At 44.4% G+C, this 21,429-nt stretch overlaps 1 protein-coding gene across 1 annotated transcript in view; it reads left to right on the forward strand.

Annotated features, from left to right (window-relative positions):
• Positions 1–21,429, forward strand: part of GLDN (gliomedin) — a 429,338-nt gene that overhangs the window by 149,049 nt on the left and 258,860 nt on the right. Inside the window, exon 4 of the mRNA XM_085644191.1 lies at positions 3,563–3,670. Coding sequence (XP_085500317.1) covers positions 3,563–3,670 — 108 coding nt within the window. The remainder of the gene's footprint in view (positions 1–3,562; positions 3,671–21,429) is intronic.

The raw sequence follows: 21,429 nt of genomic DNA on the forward strand, positions 1-21,429 counted from the left end.
AGATCCCCCAAGGCCAAAAACGGTAAATTTTTATTTTTTGAAAATTTCGCCGATTACGCTTACCGTACGCGTACGGTCGCGCTTACGCTAAAAATTTTAATAAAAAAAAAAAAACACTCTCTGTGCATGGCATATTATTGTCATCACTTACAAATTAAATTTAACAGATTACCTATCACAAGGAAGCGCATAATATGTCCTCCATGTGCGCACGGTGCGTAACGTGGGCACGCGGTGCGCGTAGCGCACTGCGTGCCCACCTTGCGTGTACGGCGCTAACTGCGTAAAGTGGGTCGCGCACCGCGTGCTCACTGTGCGCGCACGGTGTGCGAAGCGCACCGTGCGCGCACGGAACGAACTGCGTTAAGTGGGCGTGCACGCCACGAATGGCGTAAAGTAACTTAGCATTTAAAAAACCATACAAATTCACTGAAAAAACCATAGGTTTCACACACGTTATAGTTAGGAATTAGCATTTAAAAAACCTTGCAAATTCACTGAAAAAACCATAGGTTTTAGACATGTTATAGTTAGCGGAAATTTTACTGATAAAAAACCAATGAAATTCCCCCGTTATAGTTAGTGCAGGCAACTATAACTCACGCGACCGCAATCTTCTGCTGATGACATATGTGTCTTTATGAAAAAAAAATATTTGTAATATATGTATAGCTAAAAATTTATGGAAGAAGACATGGGCAAATAAGTGTCTAAATACAGTATTAGCATCAGCAGAAGATTGCGGTCGCGTGAGTTATAGTTGCCTGCACTAACTATAACGGGGGAATTTCATTGGTTTTTTATCAGTAAAATTTCCGCTAACTATAACATGTCTAAAACCTATGGTTTTTTCAGTGAATATATATATATATATTACCTACTGGCGGTCGCCAGTAGGTAGTTATAGTTAGGACCACGTTTCCATAGGAAATCCGCAACATTCTATTTTGAATAACTTTTGCGCCGGTCGACGAATCCTCGCGAATTTTTCAAAATAGGTGGGGCGCTACGCTCCTACCCTGAAAGTCTCGGGGGGATTCGTCAAGCGGGGGCTGAGATAAAAGGGGGGTCCCAAAACGCGTTTTTCCCATGCATTTTTCCATAGGACCTTTAGACACAGCTACAGCCCGAACGGCTGAACAGAATTACTTGAAATTTGGCAGAGAGGTAGTCCTCAGGTCAAGGAAGTGCCTTTTGTAGGTTTGGTGTAAATCTGTTCAGTAGATTCTGAGAAAATAGCCTTTAAATCAATATATATATCTGAGCCAGCTTACGGTGCGCTTACGGTGCGCTTACCGTACGCGTACGGTGACGTGCGCGAGCGCGATTCTGATTGGCTCTTAGATCTTAGTAAACATTCGATTCGGCCGAAACCAGGAAGCGGCGGCCGCCATTTTCTCTCTCGCACTCTGAGTGCGGCAGCATAAATGAAGCCCAAAAATGTGTAAAGGGGCAGTTTATTGAGATAATATTCACCCAGCAGTGATATACGGGCCCCCAAACAACCCCCAAGGCCAAAAAAATTTTTTTTTTTTTTTTTCGAAAAATCGCCGATTACGCTTACCGTACGCGTACGGTAAAAATTGGTTTAAAAAAAAAAAATTATCCACACTCTCCCCACCCCAAGTGCAAATGGTGCCCGAAGGGCACCATTTGTGCATGGCATATCAAACAAATGAAAATAATAAACAAAACATTTCACAACGATGCGCATAATATGTCCCCCATGTGCGCACGGTGCGCGAAGCGCGTCGTGCGTACATGGCCTATCCCGCATAATGTGGGCACGCGGTGCGCGCAGCGCACCGCGTGACCACCGTGCATGCATGGCACTAACTGCGTAAAGTGGGCGCGCTGTGCGCGAAGCGCACCGCGTGCTCATTGTGCGCGCACGGTGCGCGAAGCGCACCGTGCGCGCACGGAACGAACTGCGTTAACTGGGCGCGCACGCCACGAATGGCGTCAAGTAAGTTAGCATTTAAAAAACCGTACAAATTCACTGAAAAAACCATAGGTTTCACACACGTTATAGTTAGGAATTAGCATTTAAAAAACCTTGCAAATTCACTGAAAAAACCATAGGTTTCACACATGTTATAGTTAGCTGTACATTTTACTGATAAAAAACCAATGAAATTCCCCCGTTATAGTTACTGTAGGCAACTATAACTCACGCGACCGTAATCCTCTGCTGATGACATATGTGTCTTTATGAAAAAAAAATATTTGTAATATATGTATAGCTAAAATTTAATGGAAGAAGACATGGGCAAATAAGTGTCTAAATACAGTATTAGCATCAGCAGAGGATTACGGTCGCGTGAGTTATAGTTGCCTACAGTAACTATAACGGGGGAATTTCATTGGTTTTTTATCAGTAAAATGTACAGCTAACTATAACATGTGTGAAACCTATGGTTTTTTCAGTGAATATATCTATATATATATATATACCATACTTAAACTTTTCAGAAACACACAGTCACTGGATGATGTCATCAGTGATGTCATTTGAAATGTCATCAGTGATGTCATTAGTGATGTCACTGACCATGTCATGAGTGATGTAATATGTGACGTAAACAGCAGTGCATTGCGGGGTGCGAGTTAAAGTTAGCTCAACTAACTATAATGTCCAAATTTCTCTGGTTTTGTACGAGTGAAATCTCCAACTAACTATAACATCCCTGAAACCTGTTTTTTTCAGTGAATTCTCGAAGGTTTATTAACTGCTAATTTCTAACTATAACGTCCCTGAAACCTATGTTTTTTTCAGTGAATATATATATATACATACACATAGACAGACAGAGAGAGAGATGGGTTTTAAGTAGTTGTAACCAAAGATAATCATAACTAAACTTTAACGTTGTTTTTCTGTGAATATCATTTTTTTTTTATCATATGCTATATTTAAATTCTATGAAAAAAAACCCTACCCTCTGTGCACTGTTCAGGCCCTGAGTGCAACCTGCCATGGATTGGCCATATCTCATTGCCCACAGTTTTGGCCCTTCTAAAGCTGCCACCTTAATTGCAAAGGAGTACAAAGCGGATATCTTCCCTGTGGATAATTTACCACTCAACATGGGAGTCACTAACTTATGAATGATTTGCGACCGGAATTCAGGTCTTTCCTCCTTCATACATAAGGTACCAAATTGCAATTTGGAAGCGACTTGGTATACATTTCAAAACCCATTTTAGGAGTTTGTAAAACTTTAATAACTCCTAAAATGAGTTGTGTACACAATAAATAACATTTTAGCAGTTGTAAATGCTCTGATTGTGTGAATAGGAATGTTTGTGGCTGTTAAAAAGTTTAGTACATGTGGCCTCTACCCTCTTCTGTATCGCTTACCTCTCAGCGCCATGTACAGTGGCTTTGTAAACCATTCAGAACACAGGTGTGTTCTACAAGAAGTAACGGGGCGCAACTGAAAAATCTATTTTTATACTAATGCTTAGTTTGGAATTAAAGTAAAACACCTTTAACATCAACAAAATCGGAAGACTGTGCATAAAAGGCCTGGTTTTTAACGTTGTGCTTTCCTTTGTTAAGGGACACCAGGCGACAATGGGTTTCCTGGTTACAATGGTTCAGATGGGCTTCCTGGGATCCCAGGAAAGAAAGGAGAACCAGGAGTCAATGGAAGAAAAGGGAAAATAGGTATTTTTTTTATCTTTACCACTCTTGTTTAACAAAGTCTCTCATACGCACTTACAAAAAAATGTTTTAGAACATGGAAAACTATACAGTACATTAGAGTATAAATAGTAACGTTATATATATTTAAGGTCAAATGAATATGTTGGATTTGTTATATCTGCCTTGTTGCGATACCATACTGCTTTAAAACCTGTATGCGCGATTGCTACTTTTCCAAATGCTGCCACCGTCACTGTAAAATATCATCCTGAAAGTCATCAAAAGCTATTCTAGACATAAACACATCCTCCACGAGGTAAATTCTTCTGAAAGTTGTGCTTATTACCTCTTCTACAAGTGTGTCCTCTACTTAAAATATAAGAGTCAAAGAAGGCCTAAAAAAATTATATATATGCGGCTTAAAATGTACAAATAGAAGTTACTTATTGTCAACAAATCACCCCAGGCTCATTAGACGGAACCAATAATTTAGGGGAATCAAAACATGCATTGAAGTGCAAAGGAGCGTTAAAATATAAATTTTTTGTCAAAGTGTGATATTAATTACCTTTCCTCGCTCTGAATGTTTCATGTCACTTGAAGTTATAAGCGCTATCACATCTATACGATTGAGTGATCAACCTTCTGGGAGAAGCATTATAGCTTCTGAACATCCTGTATGGCTGAACATCTTGTAAATATTACTCCTTTTTAATTAAAATCCCTATCTGGAAAATGTTAAAATTAATAAAACTAAGAGGTGATTGTTTATTGGAGAACATTCTGCAGAAAGAGTTGCACGGGAGGCAGTGTGTGAATTGTTGTGCCCTAAAGTAGGGTGGGTGAATTGCGCTTTATGGGCCTTGCGCATCGCGGAAAGAATTGAGACCCACACTGGTTATAGGAGTGGACGGGAAGACTTTGAACGGTCTCCGCCCATTTTATTTAGAACCTTGGGCCATGCCTGGCCCGAGGGTGCAGTGTGACAATATCCGGCGTGCTCGCTGGCAAACACCAGAACTGCTGACCTTCCACATGTCTTCCCAACTCAGTCCTTTGCAACAGTTCGTATGTGGTCATTCAGGTAGCATGCGAAGTCTTTGAGCCGTAGGCTTAGGCTTGATTGAGGGTTGGCTTTAGGTGATATCGTGGATGTTGATTGCAGCCGGGTGGCTCTTGATAGGCTTTCGGGGGTGGTGCACTGGGAGTTGGGACGTCCTCGACTATTGTTGGAGGCCTTCAGGCTGGCTCCGTGTCATGCATAGAAATATTCCCACAGATTTGAGGAGCGGTGTTTGGGAGCACTGCTTTATTTTTGACAAACACTGAGGTTAGAAATACAACCCTCTGAGTGCACATGGATGACATTTATTGATATGCTCACTAGGCTGTGGAGCTTTGGCGGATGAGGAATTAAAACAGATAGATTCCAGAATTTTGTGTGCTTTGTGCTCTCTGCATTGACCTGAAGTGGTTGAGGGAGGGCTCTTAAATCAGTTCCAGCTGTGCCCAACACAGTTGCCTCGCTTAATGGGGCACCAGCACTCCAGTGCTTTTCTTAACGGGCCATCCGTACTCTCTTTGTTTGAGCCTCTTCCTGACAGACAGCCAGCTGGAGCCTAAAACCTTGATGTCAGGAAACAAAGGCAATCAGCTTCTTTCTTCACAAGTGCTTAAGAGAGAAATTATAATGTATTGATTAGTTTTGGTTTCTGAGTTTTCTAAGCTTCATACATGCAGTGCAAGAACTTTATATGCATCAGTCACTTTAGGAGAACCTCAGGGATCATCTCTCTCACCCTTACTTTTCAACCTCTTCATGGAACCACTCACCGAACTTCTCAGCTCCTCGAAGGCCCATTATCACATGTACGCTGATGACACACAACTCTACATAAAGATTCACTCCCTTGAGGACATCAAATCTCTCAATACAACGGTCCAAAAAACGCAGACCTGGTTGGCCAAAAACCATTTGAAACTAAACACCCTCAAAACCGAATTCCTCTTAATCGCTCCTCCCAGCCAATCGCCCATCATCCTCGAATGGATGAACCACCTAACAGCACTCAACGGTCAACCCCTCATTATCGATTCAGCAAAATCGCTGGGAGTATCCCTGGACAGTAATCTAAACATGCAGAAACACATCAGCTCCTCTACAAAAGGAGCACATTTTCAGTTAATCACCTTGAGAAGACTGCAATCCTTTCTGCCCGCAAATGACTTCAAACAAGCAGTGCAGGCTCTAGTAATCGCTAGAGTGGAATATGGGAGTGTCACTCTCTGCGGCATTCCTAGATCGACAAAGGCCCCTCCAAGAGTCTCAATCAACGCAGCGGCTAGACTCATCACAGGCTCCAAAATAAATTGTCACATCTCTCCTGACCTTCGTGCCCTCAACTGGCTACCTTTCGAGGCTAGAATTCAGTTGAAAATCGCTTGTATGACACACAAGGCACTACATCACAAAACCCCAAGTTACAAGGTGCTCTCTTGTGGTAACAGATCCACAAGGAGCTCCAATAACCTTCTACTGAAACCACAACGATTTGCTAAGAAGAAAACATACAACCGGTCCTTCTCAGGAATGGCTCCCAGGATTTGGAATGCCGTCCCCCCAGAAACGAGACAGAACCCTTCCACTGCATTTTTCAAAAAAGAAGTGAAATCGATTCTCATGGCCAAATTCACTTGAACTATTTACTTATCCTGTATATATTTACTAGCCTGTATTAGTTACTATTTCTGTATTAGTCTAACCTATATTTTTCTCTGTGTGTTTCTATCACTTACATCTGCCTTGTAAAGTGCTCTGATACCCACAAGGGTCTTGTTTGCACTCTACAAAACCTTAAAAATAAATAAATAAATAAAATATTTGAGTATTTACACTAATATTCAATTATACTGCACTTACTAACACGTCTTTAATACTACTTACACTTTTTGTTACAAGTTTTAGCAACCTTAGAATAAAGACATATTGAGAAAACAAACGGCAAGGTTCTAAACATACGCAGTGCAGTTTGCATGCACCTCCTTAATGCCATTTCATAGCTCACTGAGCAATATTACAAGGATTGTTAATTGTTATGTACAGGTCACATATGGCTAACCCACTGAGCTATCTATATTAAATACAAACCTGCCTGTTACACGCTGTGCTTTGCAGCAGAAACATTAACTGTCTATGTTGTTTTATGATGAGTCAAAACAGTTAGTAGACTGCATAAAGATCGCTCCAGCAAGTGTGTGGACAGCCTGAGTTATCTTACTGCTATTAAACCACATAACTTGCTGGGGATGCACAGATCTCTGCAGCATATGCCTTAAGGCTATGAGTTATCTCAAAATGCATTCTGTTTGTGACAATCAGAACAGCCATAAAAGATTATTATCACAGTTGTATGATCATTTCTTTTCTCCAGCATTTTTTTCAAATAAATGTATAAGCTGACTGCCAGATTCCACACTACCAACTTTCTGATGCCACACCCTTAATCCCCAATTTGTAGGCTCTCTAAGAATTATTTTTCCATTTCTGCACTGGTTACGGTGCTACCTGGACTAAACTGACTCAGAATATCATAGAATATCCCAATTTAGAGTAATATAACCTCAAACAACAGAAAAAACAACAAAACATGACATGAAAACATTAGTTAAAACAGAGCATTGCATACAATATAAAGAAAGCTGCATGGCTGAACTCCAGTGAGGGATGCTTCTCTTGGGGCAGAGCTCATACATCATGTTATGTTATATTACGTTGATTTGTATAGCGCACTAATCACCAAGATAGTTTCCAGGCACTTGGGCAGGAGTGTTGGTGTTGGGTAACCAAAGTGGTTATAGGAAGAGCCAGGTCTTCTGTTTCTTGCAAAACTCCTAAGGGAGGAGGAGGCTCTGATGTATTGAGGGAGGTTGTTCCATGACTTAGGTGCGATGTAGGAGAATGAGCGACATGCGGTTTTGCTTTTACGGATGTGGGTTGTATGTGCAAGTGAGTGTGAGGTAAATTGTAAGTATCTGGTGGCTTGGTGAAAATGTATGCGGCTGTTCAGGTATTCTAGTCCTTTGTTATGTAGTGCTTGGTATGTGTGAGTGAGAAGTTTGAATTGGCTACAGTTGTGAACGGGGGCCAGCGAAACTTCCTGAGGTGCAGTATGATGTGGGTGCGGCGTGGAATCTCGAGTATGTGTCTTGCGGCACTGTTCTGGATGATCTGGAGTCTCTGTAGGAGTTGTTTGGAGAATCTGGCTCAGAGAGTGTTACTGTAATGCTGCTGCTGGTAATGAGTGCTTGTGCAATGGTCTGTCTGGTGTTCTGAGGCAACCAATTGAAGATCTTTCGCAGCATGCGTAGGATGTGGATTCAGTTAGTGCACACTGTTATGACTTGAGCCGTCATGTTGAGCTTGTGGTCTAAGATGATCCCTAGATTTCTTGCATGGTCTGTGGATGAGGGTGTTGGTCCTAACTCTGACGGCCACCAGGTGGAGTCGCATTGGGAGGTCTTGTTTGCAAAGATCGGTATTTCCTTCTTGTCGGAGTTGAGCTTCAGGCAGTAGGTTTGCATCCAGTGTGCTACCATGGTCATGAAGTTGGTGAAGTTGGTTATGTTGGTGGTTTTGTCTGTCTGGAAGAGGATGAGTTGGGTGTCATCGGCATAGGAGATGACTGTGATGTCTTGTGATTGGATGATGTTGGTGAGCGGTGTCATGTATATGTCGAAATGGGTGGGGCGATCCCTGTGGGTCTCCACATATCAATTTCTTGGTCTCTAATGTGAAGGGTGGCAGCCTTACCCTTTGGGTTATATTAGTGAAGAAGGAATAAATCCATTTGAGAGCGGATCCTTATATGCCAATCTCATGGAGTTTTCTGATGCAGGTACTGTGGGAGACAGTGTCAAAGGCCACGCACATGTCGAGCAGGATGAGGGCCACGGTTTCTCCTTGGTGCAGGATGATTCAAATGTCGTCAGTGGACACGATTAGTGCTGTTTCGGTGCTGTGGTGCTTTCTCAATCCTAATTGAGTGTTGTCTAGAAAATGGTGATGTTCTAGGTGGGTTGTGAGTTGCTTGTTGATGACCTTCTCAATCACTTTGCCTGGACAACAGGGATATGGGTCAGAAGTTGCTCAGTATATTCCAGTTAGCTGTGGGCTGTTTGAGGAGAGCATTGATTTTTGCAAGTTTCCATTCATCCGGGAAAGTGGTGGACGTGATGAAGGTGTTGATGATGTGGGTCAGGGTGGTGCTGATTGGTGAAGTTTCCAGGTTGTAGATGTGGTGGGGCATGGGTCCGTAAGGGCCTCTGAGCAGATGGTCCGTATGATAGTCGTTGTGTTGTTTCTGGTGAGGAGTGTCCATTTGGTCAGGTGGCTGTCTTGGTTAGTGGTGGGTAGGTTAGCAATGAGTTCTCTGGTGTTGCTGTAGATGTTTTCGATTTTGCTGTGGAAGAAATTGGATAGGTTATTGTATAGTTGTTAGGAGGCAGTGATGTTGATAGTGGCTGAGGGTAGGGTGAAATCCTAGGCGATCGAGAAGATCTCCTTAAAGCTGTTGGAGTTTCCTTCAATGTGGTCCACTAGTGCTTTTTTCTTGGTGACTGGTATTTGCTGGTAATAACGCCTGAGCGCAGCCTTGTAGGTAGTTCTGTCGGTGGTGTCGTAGCTGGCTCTCCTTTTCTTTTCTAGCTGTTTACAGTGTCTTTGGATTTCTCAGAGGTCTTCTGTGGCATGTAGCTGAAAGGTAGTTCCTTCCAACTATGCTAGAACTTTGCACAAACCCTACAGCAAGTAATAAAGCAATAGAAACAGGAGAGAAGCTAGCATACAGGCCCCTGATGCTAGCACCATGGCAAGAAGAAACTTTTCACAATTTTACACAATTACGTCTCTCAGGTCTTCTGAAGCAAGTTACATGCATTCACTCTGGTGCTTCGGGGAAAGTGCCAATTTAAAACATTAACACATAAGAACCAAATGGAGCCACATTTGCTATACTGGTGAACAGGTGGCTTTTGTATTTCATTGTGCTCCCAAGATGTTTCTGTTTCTCACTGGTGCTTTCTGCAAGCCAGCCTTGAGAAGGCACTAAAGACAAATAGGCATTGGCAAGCAGAGGGCTCCAGGGACAGAGGGCAGGGCCGAGCTGGAAACCCATATAATCGCGGGCAAAATTGATCAAGGGGCAGGAAGCCTCGACTAGAATGGCGTCACATGCCGTGACTGTGGCATGGCGGACCTTTCTGCTTTGAAAGCAGCCTTCGGCCTGCAGCCTGCAGCCTACCAGGCTAATGCCAGAGTGGCGCAGTGAGCAACCCAGCCCTGATAGTGGGATGGTTGTCGGCAGTGACAGAGCTGCTTCTAGCATTGTTAGGAAAGCAGTCATGCTTTTTTTCCCCTGATGATGACGTTGTGAAATCATCCAAGGCTGCTCTCGTCGGCTTAGGACAGGAGACGGTGACAACAGCTAAGGAACAAATAAACCTTCTCATCTCATTGTAGACTAAATACTAGTAATGATTTTTGTTGCAGTGAGATAAAACTGACACACACGGAATGAAACGGAGCTAGCACAGGCTAGAAAATTATCAAAATAAGGTCAGCTTATGTAACCAGAGGGGTGGCATGTAGCTAGAAACACTTAATGGATGGATGAAGATGTGGTATATTGTGCAGCACACATGGAAACAGCAAAAAACGCCATTGTACCTTCCTGCACATAAACCATAATTTTAAAAAATGACGGTTTGCCCTTTCTATGTGTGCTGCATTAAGCAGTACACATAGAAGTTACAAAACGCTATTTAAAGATTGTTTATGTGCAGGAAATGACACCTTGCGGCACAAAATCAATGTTACCCTGCAACGCAGACACCCTTGCACTATGGTACTATGGTGCAAAGGTGCCTACACTGGCGCTAGGCAACTAAATTAATCACCAGCTCAGGGGGAAACACATGGCTGCACCATATTGTTTCAGAAGTGGCTGTGCTCCGTCACTTGCATTGTAAATATGCCCCTTCTTGGTTTAACGCCGCACTCTGCCATTTATGAAACTCAGGGCTGCACCATATTTACATCAATAGGTTTCAGACCTGAGTTTCCCCCTGCATTGGCACTACAATTAGCTGCCTAGAACCAGCGCCAGCGCAGGCACCATTCCGTCATAGTTCAAGGGTGTCTGAGTTGCAGGGGAAGATTGTTTATGTGCAGCAAGGTGTCCCTTCCTGCACATAAACAATCTTTAAATGGTGTTTTGTAACTTCAATGCAGCACACATAGAAGTTGCGAAACGTCATTTTAAAAATGATTGTTTATGTGCAGAAAGGGACACCTTCCTGCACATTATCAATCAATAGCATTTCGCTGTTTCCATGTTTGCTGGTCAACGCAGCACACATGGAAACCTCAAAAATTAGGACAAATTAAACATTTCTCCTTGTTTCACCAGGGTAAGACCAGGTTTTCCCTGGTCTTAATTTTGGCGCTCCCCCATATTTACGCCACCCTTGTAAATATGGGGCAGTATCAAAATCACCGCAACACCCATAGCCCTTCCCTTTTTATGATAAGTATAGCATGAAAAGGGTGCCTTATTTACACGCAGCGTTAGGCCACGTTAGGTAACTTAACGCCAGGGCCGTTCTGGCCGTAGCAGGCACTGGCCGTTTCCCCAGTGGGCCAGAGGGATGAGGGCCTGCTTTGTGACCATTGGGGACGTTTTTTTCACTGGTTGTCGGTTTTGCAGTTCTGCTGCAATATCGGCCCCCTGTAACAAAAGCGGGAGCGGTGCTTCTTACTAGTCACACCCATCCCACACACACCCCCCTTCTCCCAGGGACAGTCGAGCAGCAATCTGCCAGGGCTGGTTGCTGTTTCCAGTCCAGGCCTGCTTAATGCTGCCTTGTAAACAAGGTGGAGCCCCTATCGCTACCACAACATCCAAAAAAGTGATGTTGTGGTGTCGATAGGGGCTTGTAAGTATGCCCCTATGTTTTTTAACATCTTAAGATGGCCGCTGAATCCGCGCACAACTTGCAAGTCTCCTGCTGCATTACAGAGCTCGCAAAGGAATTTTAATAGGCTTGCCCATCCAAAGCCTCTTTCTAATAAAGACAGCTGTATGAAGGGAGAGGAAGATGCACATCTGGTCGCTCTAGCACATTTTATGCAAGCCTCACAAGTAACCTGGGGCGGCTCCTCCGTTAGGGCGGAGGGGCGTTGCCCCACTGCTTTCGCGTAGTGCAGTAAGCAGAAGGATAAAAGGCTATTAGGAATTACAATAAGAAAAACCATCTGTGGTTTTGGTGAGCAGAGAGATTCTCGTTTTGTATGTCCAATTGTTTGTTTTCTTTGTGTTGAAAACGCGCCTTGCTTGAGGGTGCTGACGGCAGGGGGCTGGGCAGGGTCTCGGATGCCCTGGTTCTCTAGGTTGGCCCCATATCATTAGCAGCCTCAGCCATCCTGTGTGAGGATGCGACTGCGAGCCCATGTTTTCCCAGTTTCTCCATGAAGAGGAAGGGGCAATTAATCAGAGCGCGGGGCCCATTGTGTGCACAACACAGTGCGGAAGATTTACACCGCTCCGTGGTCAGAGGGCACCAGACAGCTCTAAAAATCCCCTTCCAGGGGCATGTCTCGCAGGCCCTGGCTGAGCGGTGCAGCCATTCCCAGGCAGGAGGCTGTGTTTGCAATAACAATAACTGCATTTTCATACCATTTAAGAGCATAATCGTTGGTTTTAAACACTGCAAATAACAGGTGTTAGTGTCACAAATTCAATGGTTCTGAAATATATCAACCCTGGAAAAATAAAAGGCTTTGCTGGCCACGTCGGGATTCGGAGTCACTGAGCCCTCCTGCTAGCGAGGATGTTTGTTATTGTATATCTTGGGGCAGATTTACAATAACTGGCGCATCCCTGCATATTAGCAGGGATGCGCCAGTTATTTTGCGTGACTCAAGTAACCCCTTGCACCACCATGGATGCGCCGCATTTACAATGCGGCGCACTGTGGCGCAAGGATAGACAGATGCGTGGCGCATCTAGCATCGTAAGGGTGACGCAGTGCTGGAGTTGTGTCGCAAGCGCGACGCAACTCCAGCACTGCTCAGGGGTGCCCTAGGCTATATCGTATATGCTGTGTCACTCCTTACGCCTGCTTCAAGCAGCAGGCGTAAGGATTTGACGCAGTGGGGACATAAAAGTGACATCTTGTAGATTTCACTGCGTCACTTTTACGGGTCTTCCTTGCGACTGAACGCCCACCCTGCATACATTATACCTGATGCAGGTATAATGTAGCGCAGGGCTTTACAACGTGACGCATCTCACTAGATGCGTCATGTTGTAAATATGTTGCATAGTGGCGCATTGTTTACGCCACCGCTGCGTCACAAAGTGACGCAACGGCGGCGTAAAAGTGTCGCAAGGGGCTTGTAAATCTGCCCCCTTGTGTATTGACTTAACTTTCACGAAATTTAATGATGTTCAAATGCATGGGTTTCTGAAAGATGAAATGCTGAGTCAATCCTGTCTTCAGTTGCTGAGCTCTCTTGCAAGATATAACTTTTGTCGTTATGTGTTTTGGATTTAGGGGCATATCAGCAACAAGGCCATAAAAAATGATCGTCGCTTTTGTGTCCGTTCGGGCGAAAAGCGGCGATAATTTTATCTCCTAATCAGCTATTGCGTGAAACCTTGCATTAGCACCTAAATTCTGAACGCCCAGCTTTGCATCTCTAATGAGATGCAAAGTGGGCTTTCCTACCCTGACATGACTGGAGAAATGTCGCTAAGCGACATTTCTCCTATCATCAAGCCCCACGCTATGAAGCATAGCAGCAAGAAAAGTAGCGATAGCAATAACCCCTGTTATCGCTACTTTCCTTATGTCTGCTTCAGGACTGACTTAGCCATGATATCCTATGGAAGGTGGATATCATAGCTAAGTTTGCCTTGCCCTATCATCAAGCTAACGCCAAACTTTGTGAGATTATCGCTGGGTTTCCAGCGACAGCCTCACGTTTGGCAGTTAGCGCTAGGATTTTTATCGCTTTTGAGATAAGCGTTGCTGATAGCACGCTATCTCAGTGATAAAAATCCACGTTAGCCTATCCTAATTATCCTAGCTCTAAGTGCGCTTAGCGATAATTATCGCCGGTCCTTGATGATATGCCCCTAGGTCTTTTATAGTGTGAACTCTGATAGCAGGGAAAGATCTGAACGTTATGCCTAGAGGGGGCATTGTACCCCTCTTCGAATGGGGTCCAGGAGGCTATTTTCGGAGGGGGGCTACTTCTTCCAGGAATAGGCAGAGTTGAGATGCAACGGCAATTAGAAGGGGTGAAAAACAACAAAGCCTCATTAACAAGCAAATGGTCTTTTAAAGACCTGTGAAGTTCTCGATGCGGCTGTGTGTGTGCCTGGGAAGCTTTCTCAGCCCGGGCTGCCACACACGATGGGGTGGGGGCTGAAGCCCTTTCAGCCCAATGGGCTTTGTGCGCCTGAGGTGACTTATGTAATATAACTGGTGCTCCTGTAAAGTGCTCCAGTACCTTCGGGTCGAGCTCCCACTATATAAAAGCACAAAAAAATTAGAGGCCTGCTATGTAAATCCAATGAAGACGAGCTCAACGCATACGCCCTGCCAAGGACCTCCTTAGGGTGCTGCTAAGATGAAGGATGGAGGCTCCTTGCTCCAATAGTTATTTATTTATTTATTTATTTATTTATTGTTGTGGTAGTTCCGCATAGCATTAACAAGATCCACGGGGTAACAGCGCTCTACACAGGGGAGGTCAAAAAGATTCTTTGCTGTACCCAACATTTTGCAGGTCTTCCAAGCTATTGTGGGCAAGCGATGTGTTTGTTGTGGAATCTTGTTTCCGGGAAACCTATGTTGACTATATGTGGCGGTGGCTTAAGAAAAATAGGTTTTGAAATTTCCATTGTAATAAACCCTGATGGCCTCAAATTGTACTGACTGGCATCCCTTTGAGTAGGAAAAATACATAATGCCATTAGACGCAGTCGTTTACGAGGCGCAGATGAGACTCTACCCAAAATATGCCCATCGCCACCTCCTGTTCTTGGCTACATTAAGCCAAGGCTTCTTTTTACGTTCGCCTCACACATCTATGTATTATGATGCTATAATAGGACTGGATCCAATAATCTACAGACTGCACAAAGAAATGATGTGGCAAGTTATATTACCTAGGCCTGTGCAGAATTTTGATTACGTCGGAGTAGTCAGGGTAATTTTGGTAATTCTGTGTTACTCTTAATTAATTCTGTTGTGATCCTGCCCCCGTAGTTAATCATTTTTTTTTTGGGGGGGGGGGGGAATCCTATGGCGAGAGCACCCCCTACACTATCTATTCATGTTCTACTGTACTTAGCACACGCTGCTTTGTACAGCAAAATGCATCATTGCATCCATTTTGGATGTGAGGGTGCATTTCGCACCAAGAAATAGTGTTAAATGTCGGTAGTAAATTGAGAAAAATCTTATCCCAGGAGCACATTTAACGAGCACAGTGGCCGCCTGCTTTTTGTATTCCATTTGGAGTTGGCACTATTTCTTGGCGCGCCATGCATCCTCACATCCGTGGTGGACGTGATGGGCATTTTTGCACTAATAGCGCCAAAAGCATAATGTCTCTTGCACTGTAATTCTGCGTATTGTCATGGAATTCTCAGGTTATTTTGCGGGATTACGCATGAATACACGAGTTCTACCCACCCCTAATATTAGCCATTCATTTATCTAATTAGGGTTTGAATCAGTAACTTTAAGATTGCACAAAGATCTCAGCAGGAGGTACAACTGAGGTATTTCACGCCCATTTTAGCGTGTAACATCCAGAGCCTTACATTTGGCAAAATGGAGACACAAGGCCTCTCCTCACTGCTCCCTACCCCCCGAAGTTGGACACACCTTCCTTCCCTAACGTCTGGGCAGGAAGTGAGAAAACAAATGGATTCTAGCACATGCCACTATAGAGAAAGAGTTATGTGAAACAAACTCCCTCGGATGAAGATAACTACTGTATTAGAAGTGGTACCAATAATCAAGTCTAGATTAGCAAATGCACTCATCTTTGTGTCATCTGTTCCTAGAATGATACTGGAGATTAATAATTTCACGACTCTCTACAGACTGCCATAGTGTGCATATGGCCACAAGAAGTACCTAGCAGAGGCGTTTGTTGGGGTTCAGGCAGAGGGAAGTCACTATAGACCATTGCTACAGCCTCTGGTTTTTGAATGCATACACATGCAGGCTGGCGGCCCACCGTAGAGTGCTGTAATTTCCAGAAACCACGCCTCAGCATGATGGGGCCGCAAGAGTCAACAGGCACTGCAGGCCATTAAGCAAGTAGCTGTGGGCCAGCCTTTCCTCAAGATGGCAGTGCAAGGCTGGGGTCGGCATCCTGCGAGATGATTCGGTTTGTGTTCATAACCTTGGAGAAGAAGCTAAAGGAAATCCCACAGCAGCCATCTCAGCAGGGCTGTCCATATGAAGACACATGCTTGGAGCCTTCCTGAAATCTTGTGAGCCTGACCACTCTAATGTCATGACCCGGATGCATGGAGCTGAAGTATTGGAAAGGTCAAGCCTTTGCACTGCAACAAAAGGCAAAAGAGAGGCCTCGCCAGACCACGGTCATAGGTGTCATCTTAATAAATGCCGCATCCTCAAAAAGATACGAGAGGCCATTTTCATTACAGGAAATGCAGAGTGAAGCAGGTTGTACAACATTGTTTCATGTTGTTATGTAGAGCAGCACACTGCGATAAAGAACACTCAGTGAGAGTCAGAGTTTCAGTCACTCTTCCTAGTTTGGGGCCTCTAAACCTTGGCTGGAAATGAAGCCACAGATGTTATTGCAGCCATTGTTGAAGGATTGTGTGCCATTGTGCAAGCACACGAAAACAAAAAAAACGGTTTCACTATTAGTTTAGAAATAAAATAACGGAGAGCAACTCTGGCTTGCCATGCACATATATGAACCATGGATTACTTAAACCCAGATTCAGTTCACTTCTAAGCGCCACCTGCGAAGTACTATACAGGGTACATCACTGTTTAAGGCTGTGTAGTGCAAGAGCCACTGTTACATCCAAGAGCTTGCAACTTGATATAGAATACAGTTGTTGTTATTCCTGACGGGAACATTATAATCACTACAGTGTTTGCGCACATATACTTCCGTATTTAAAGACCACGACCCAGGGGCAGTCAGTCCGGTAGCAAGACTGTAATGCTGGACAGCAGCCATCAGTTGAGCATCTGCCATCTCAGAGAGACAATGAATGCAGGAAAACAACACTAACCAAACATTGTCAGAAAATAATGCAATGAACAGATAGCACTGCAATCTGGGATGAGCAGGTCTCTACCCCTGCACCTTTAGCGCTGCCACTTTGTTATGTTATCCTAAAAGTGCTTTTAGAGCGCACATACACCAAATGGTTTCTTAGCGCTCGGGTCAAGGGAATCCTGTCGCTAAGTGATTAATTCATAGACCCAGTGGAACAACCACGTTTTTAGAAGTTTCATAAATTGAGGGTAAATTGTCGGGGATCTGATGGTCAAAGGAAGAGAGTTCCAAAAGTGAGGGGCCAAGACAGCAAATCTTAGTCCACCTAATTTCTTGCATTTAAAGGACGGAGTAGCCAAGAGGTTAAGGTGGCAAGACCTAAGATCCTGAGTGGGAACATATCTCTGAACTCGAGTAGATACAAATTTTGGGCAAATGCCATGGAGAGCTTTAAAGATGAGGCATCCCATCTTGAATGCACAGCGTTTGACTACTGGGAGCCAATGCAGCTTCTTCATTAGGGGGTAACGTGGTGCCATCTCGGCTGATGATAAATTTGTCTAGCAGCCTGGTTTTGCACCAGTTGCAGTCTTCCTGTTAGATATGCCGGAAGGCCAAAGTTAAGTGAGTAAGCGTAGTCAATATGGGAGATGACTAAAGCTAAAACAGCCTGAATAAGGGCTTCAGGAGTGAGGAATTTGATAATCTTCGTGATCTTCCAGAGCTGAAAAAAACAAGTAGAAACCACTATTCTAATAAGGGGTGGATTTCCCAACTCGACCGGCCATAAATTCAAATTCCAAGGGTTTACGGGGCCCCCGTTTAAGATCAATTCCCTTTTGCCTGTGTTCAATTTTGGGTGATTGCTGTTTATCCAGCTACTCGTTGCATTGTTGTCTGAAAATTAGTGATCAAGGCATCAGACAAATCGATGGTAAAGATCAATTGAAGATCGTCTGCGTAGTTGAAAGTGCACACCTTTCCTTCTCCTAAGAATTGAATGAATGGAAATAGGTACATATTGAATAGGTGCGGAGACAAGGAAGATCCCTGCGGCACACGGCATGTCAATTTGACTTTAGAGGCAGTGAACTAGGAGGGATGTACAGATTGAGAGCGATCATCTAGAAAAGACGTAAGCCATTTGAGGGCCAGACCCTGGATCCCTGCGTCCCTGACTCAGTCCACCAGAAGTTCATGGACAACCGTGTCAAAGGCCGCAAAGAGATCCAGAAGCACCAGGGCCTGAGTGATACCCTTGTCTGCTTCTTTCCTTAATTCGTCTAGTACAGTGAGATTAACTGCCTCAGTTGAATGAGAGGGCCGTGTTGGTTCAAGTGTCAATATAAGAAATAAAGACAAGTTACTTATGCTATTCATACAAACAAGCATGACAACCATTCATGAATGATGCTCAATAATCTGAGGCCAGAGAGGTTTGCTGATTTTATCATAAAAGATAGTTACACACTTACCATATGCAGAACCTGCTGTATCAAACCATTTTGCCCATTCTGTGTCTGTGAGGAAACGCGTTGATACTGCAGGGTCACAGATAATGCTTCCAGTACTGCTAAAGCCCTAGGATTGAGTGACTGCACTTTCAAATTTATGAGCAAACGAAAAAAGTCCCAGGCAGCCATATCTGAATACTGCGACCTTATTCAACTGCCAGAAGTTAGAAAATCACTAATATGCATAGCGCTACTAGTATAGCTGATATTACTTCTGCAGAGGATTCCGCTTACAATCACTGGTACTACTGCCATTGATACCAGGTGCCAGAACAGTCTTTCAAAATACCTAACAAGGTCTAGATTACATTTTGGGTAGAATAGTATCCCCGGGTGGGATACGGCTCTACCCAACTATAACTGTCCTGGTGTTCTCGTATCTAGAGTTTTTTGGGCAGGGGAGCCTTGAACCTAATTTAATGGCCGAAAATCCAGCTTGTAAAATTGATTTAGGCTTGTGCTGCCAAAGCAGTTTATCCAATTTCTTTGGTCCTTGCTGAACCTAGCCTAAGGTAGCCTCCCCTTCCAGGCAACATCCTCCCCAAATCATTGCTACCCTAAGCACCCCCTTCTCATCCTCTGCCTCGCCCTCCCTTCCAGTTTAGTTGATGGTTTACGATAGGTGCCCAATGATAGCTGGTCCAAATACTGCATCTACATACATACCAATTATCAACTTAATTCCACGTGTCTGTCTTCAGTCTTTGCGCGGTCTGGTTCTTGGGCCTATTCTGTCCTGGCTATTAGGCCCACCTAGACATGCACAGTACCATTTGAATGGGGTGAAGTGTGGGAATGCATGATATTGTCTCTTGTGTATTGAAGATATCTATATTTGTGGCTTCTAATTGTCAAGGTCGACAAAAACTCTTTTTGAAAACACGCTTAACAATGACCAGAATTTGGAGTGGTACAAATAGACCCCTCTTCTTAAGCTCATATTCTTGGCCACATTTCAGTAATGCAAAGCTTTCATTCAACCCAATTTTCTATTCATTAGATTTTTCATTATTAAGTCACACATGGCCAGTATGGAGTGAATATACATAACTTTATTGTTGGCTGATAGTATTGAGGATTTTGGAACAAACTGCAAACACTCAACTAGAAGAGTCTAATAGACAGACATTAATGATAGATAATTGTAGGAAAGTGCCCTTTTTTGACATAGTCCTTACCACTTTTCGCCTGGTATTTGATGCAATTTTGACTGAAGTTCACTGGTTTCCTGCTAACCAGGTCCCCAGTGCCCATGCCCTTTCCCTAAAACAAAGTAACTGCAATTGCTCCCCATTTGACGAGACCTTTAGCACCCCTGTAAGTACATAGTAAATGGTACGCCTGTTACCTAGGGCATGGGTACTTAAGAGGGTCCCTAAGGGCTGCAGCATGTATTGTGCCACCCTACGGGACCCACCACCAAACTAATGCAGGCTGCCATGGCAGGCTGCATGAAATGTTGCAGACAAAAGTGAAAACACGACATGCCCACAGACATTGCATGTAATATATGTAAGTAACCCCTATAGCAGGCCTTATGGTCCTAAGGCAGGGTGCATTATATTACATCTGAGGTCATGTCTGCATTAGAAGATATGCCCCTGAGCTGTCTAGTTCAATTGCTGGATAGTACAAGTGAACAGGGAAGCCACCTTAAGTATGAGTACTGGGCACTGGTCATTACGAGTTCCGTAGCTTCATGATGGCTTCATTGAAACCTATAGTGTTTTATATCAAACACCTTGTCTTAATAAATCCCTACTGATGTCAATAGTGGTTTTACTAAGATATGCACCCAGAGGGCACCCTGGAGGTGCCCCCTGAAAACCTACCAGCCTCTTAGTGTGCTGGCTGACTAGTAGCGTCCAGCCTGCCCCCACAGATATGTTTCTGACTCTGTGAAGGTGAGAGCATGGGGTCTCTGAGGCCAGAAACAATGCCTGATCTGGAGGAAGGTGTTCACACTTCCTCCAGCAGGATGGCTAGTGAATCTGCATACCAAGGCCAGGGACTTCAAAGCCCCTGCTGCCTTTGATATGCAAACCCGGCCTCTCCCAAAACTGGGAGATAAAATTGCCACCCACTGCCCTGAGGCACATTTGGTGCCAGAACAATAGAGAAACTAGCTATGCTAGTAGGTGTGGTGCACTACCAGGCCAGTCACACCCCTAAGGTGGGCTGCCTGTTGTGCCCCATGAAAGAAGGGTTCCACCAATTTGATTTTGGTGAAAATAGGAATTCTGGCACAGAATTATGCCTGCCTCACACAGGAAGTGGTCATATATGGGGTGTAGTGACTCCAAGGGTAAGTAGCCCATTGTCTACTACACTTCACTCCCTTAACACCACTAATTTGAGTATTTAGATGAGCCATAGAAGCAAGAACTGTGGACTGCTGGTGGACTTTGATGCCAAACCCTGCCTGCCTTCCTGTTCCCGCCCTGACAATTACAACAACGCGACTCATCCTGCAGCTGTGCATCCTCCAAAAGCCTTGGAGGGCCTCCAGCACTTCGCCAAGCCATCAGCATCTCCCTTGAAGTGGGGGAGCAACTTCCCTGCAGCCTGAATGCACTGACCACAACGTCCAGTTCACTACCCTGCTGTTCACCGGATCCAGCAAAGCAGCAGCTGCCCAGGAAGAGGTCACCATACTTTCAGAGATCAGATTAATCTCCCCAACCAGTGAGAAGATGCCAGGACTAACTGGAGCCACCCTGCACCAATATCTGTGGTACAAGAGCCTCTTGCAGCAACAAAAGCTTTTTTGAGTCTAATCCAGACTCCAATGCCGCAAAGACCGAGGAGTCAACGAGGGACGTCCGTATCGCAGAGGCTAGCACCAAGAGTGGGCCAGCTGTCCTGATTTGTCCCCCTTTGCAGGTCTAAGCCTCTGCACCCGAGCTCCACCCAGGTCCACA

Source organism: Triturus cristatus, chromosome 3_1, assembly GCF_964204655.1.
Source record: "Triturus cristatus chromosome 3_1, aTriCri1.1, whole genome shotgun sequence".
NCBI lineage: Eukaryota > Metazoa > Chordata > Amphibia > Caudata > Salamandridae > Triturus > Triturus cristatus.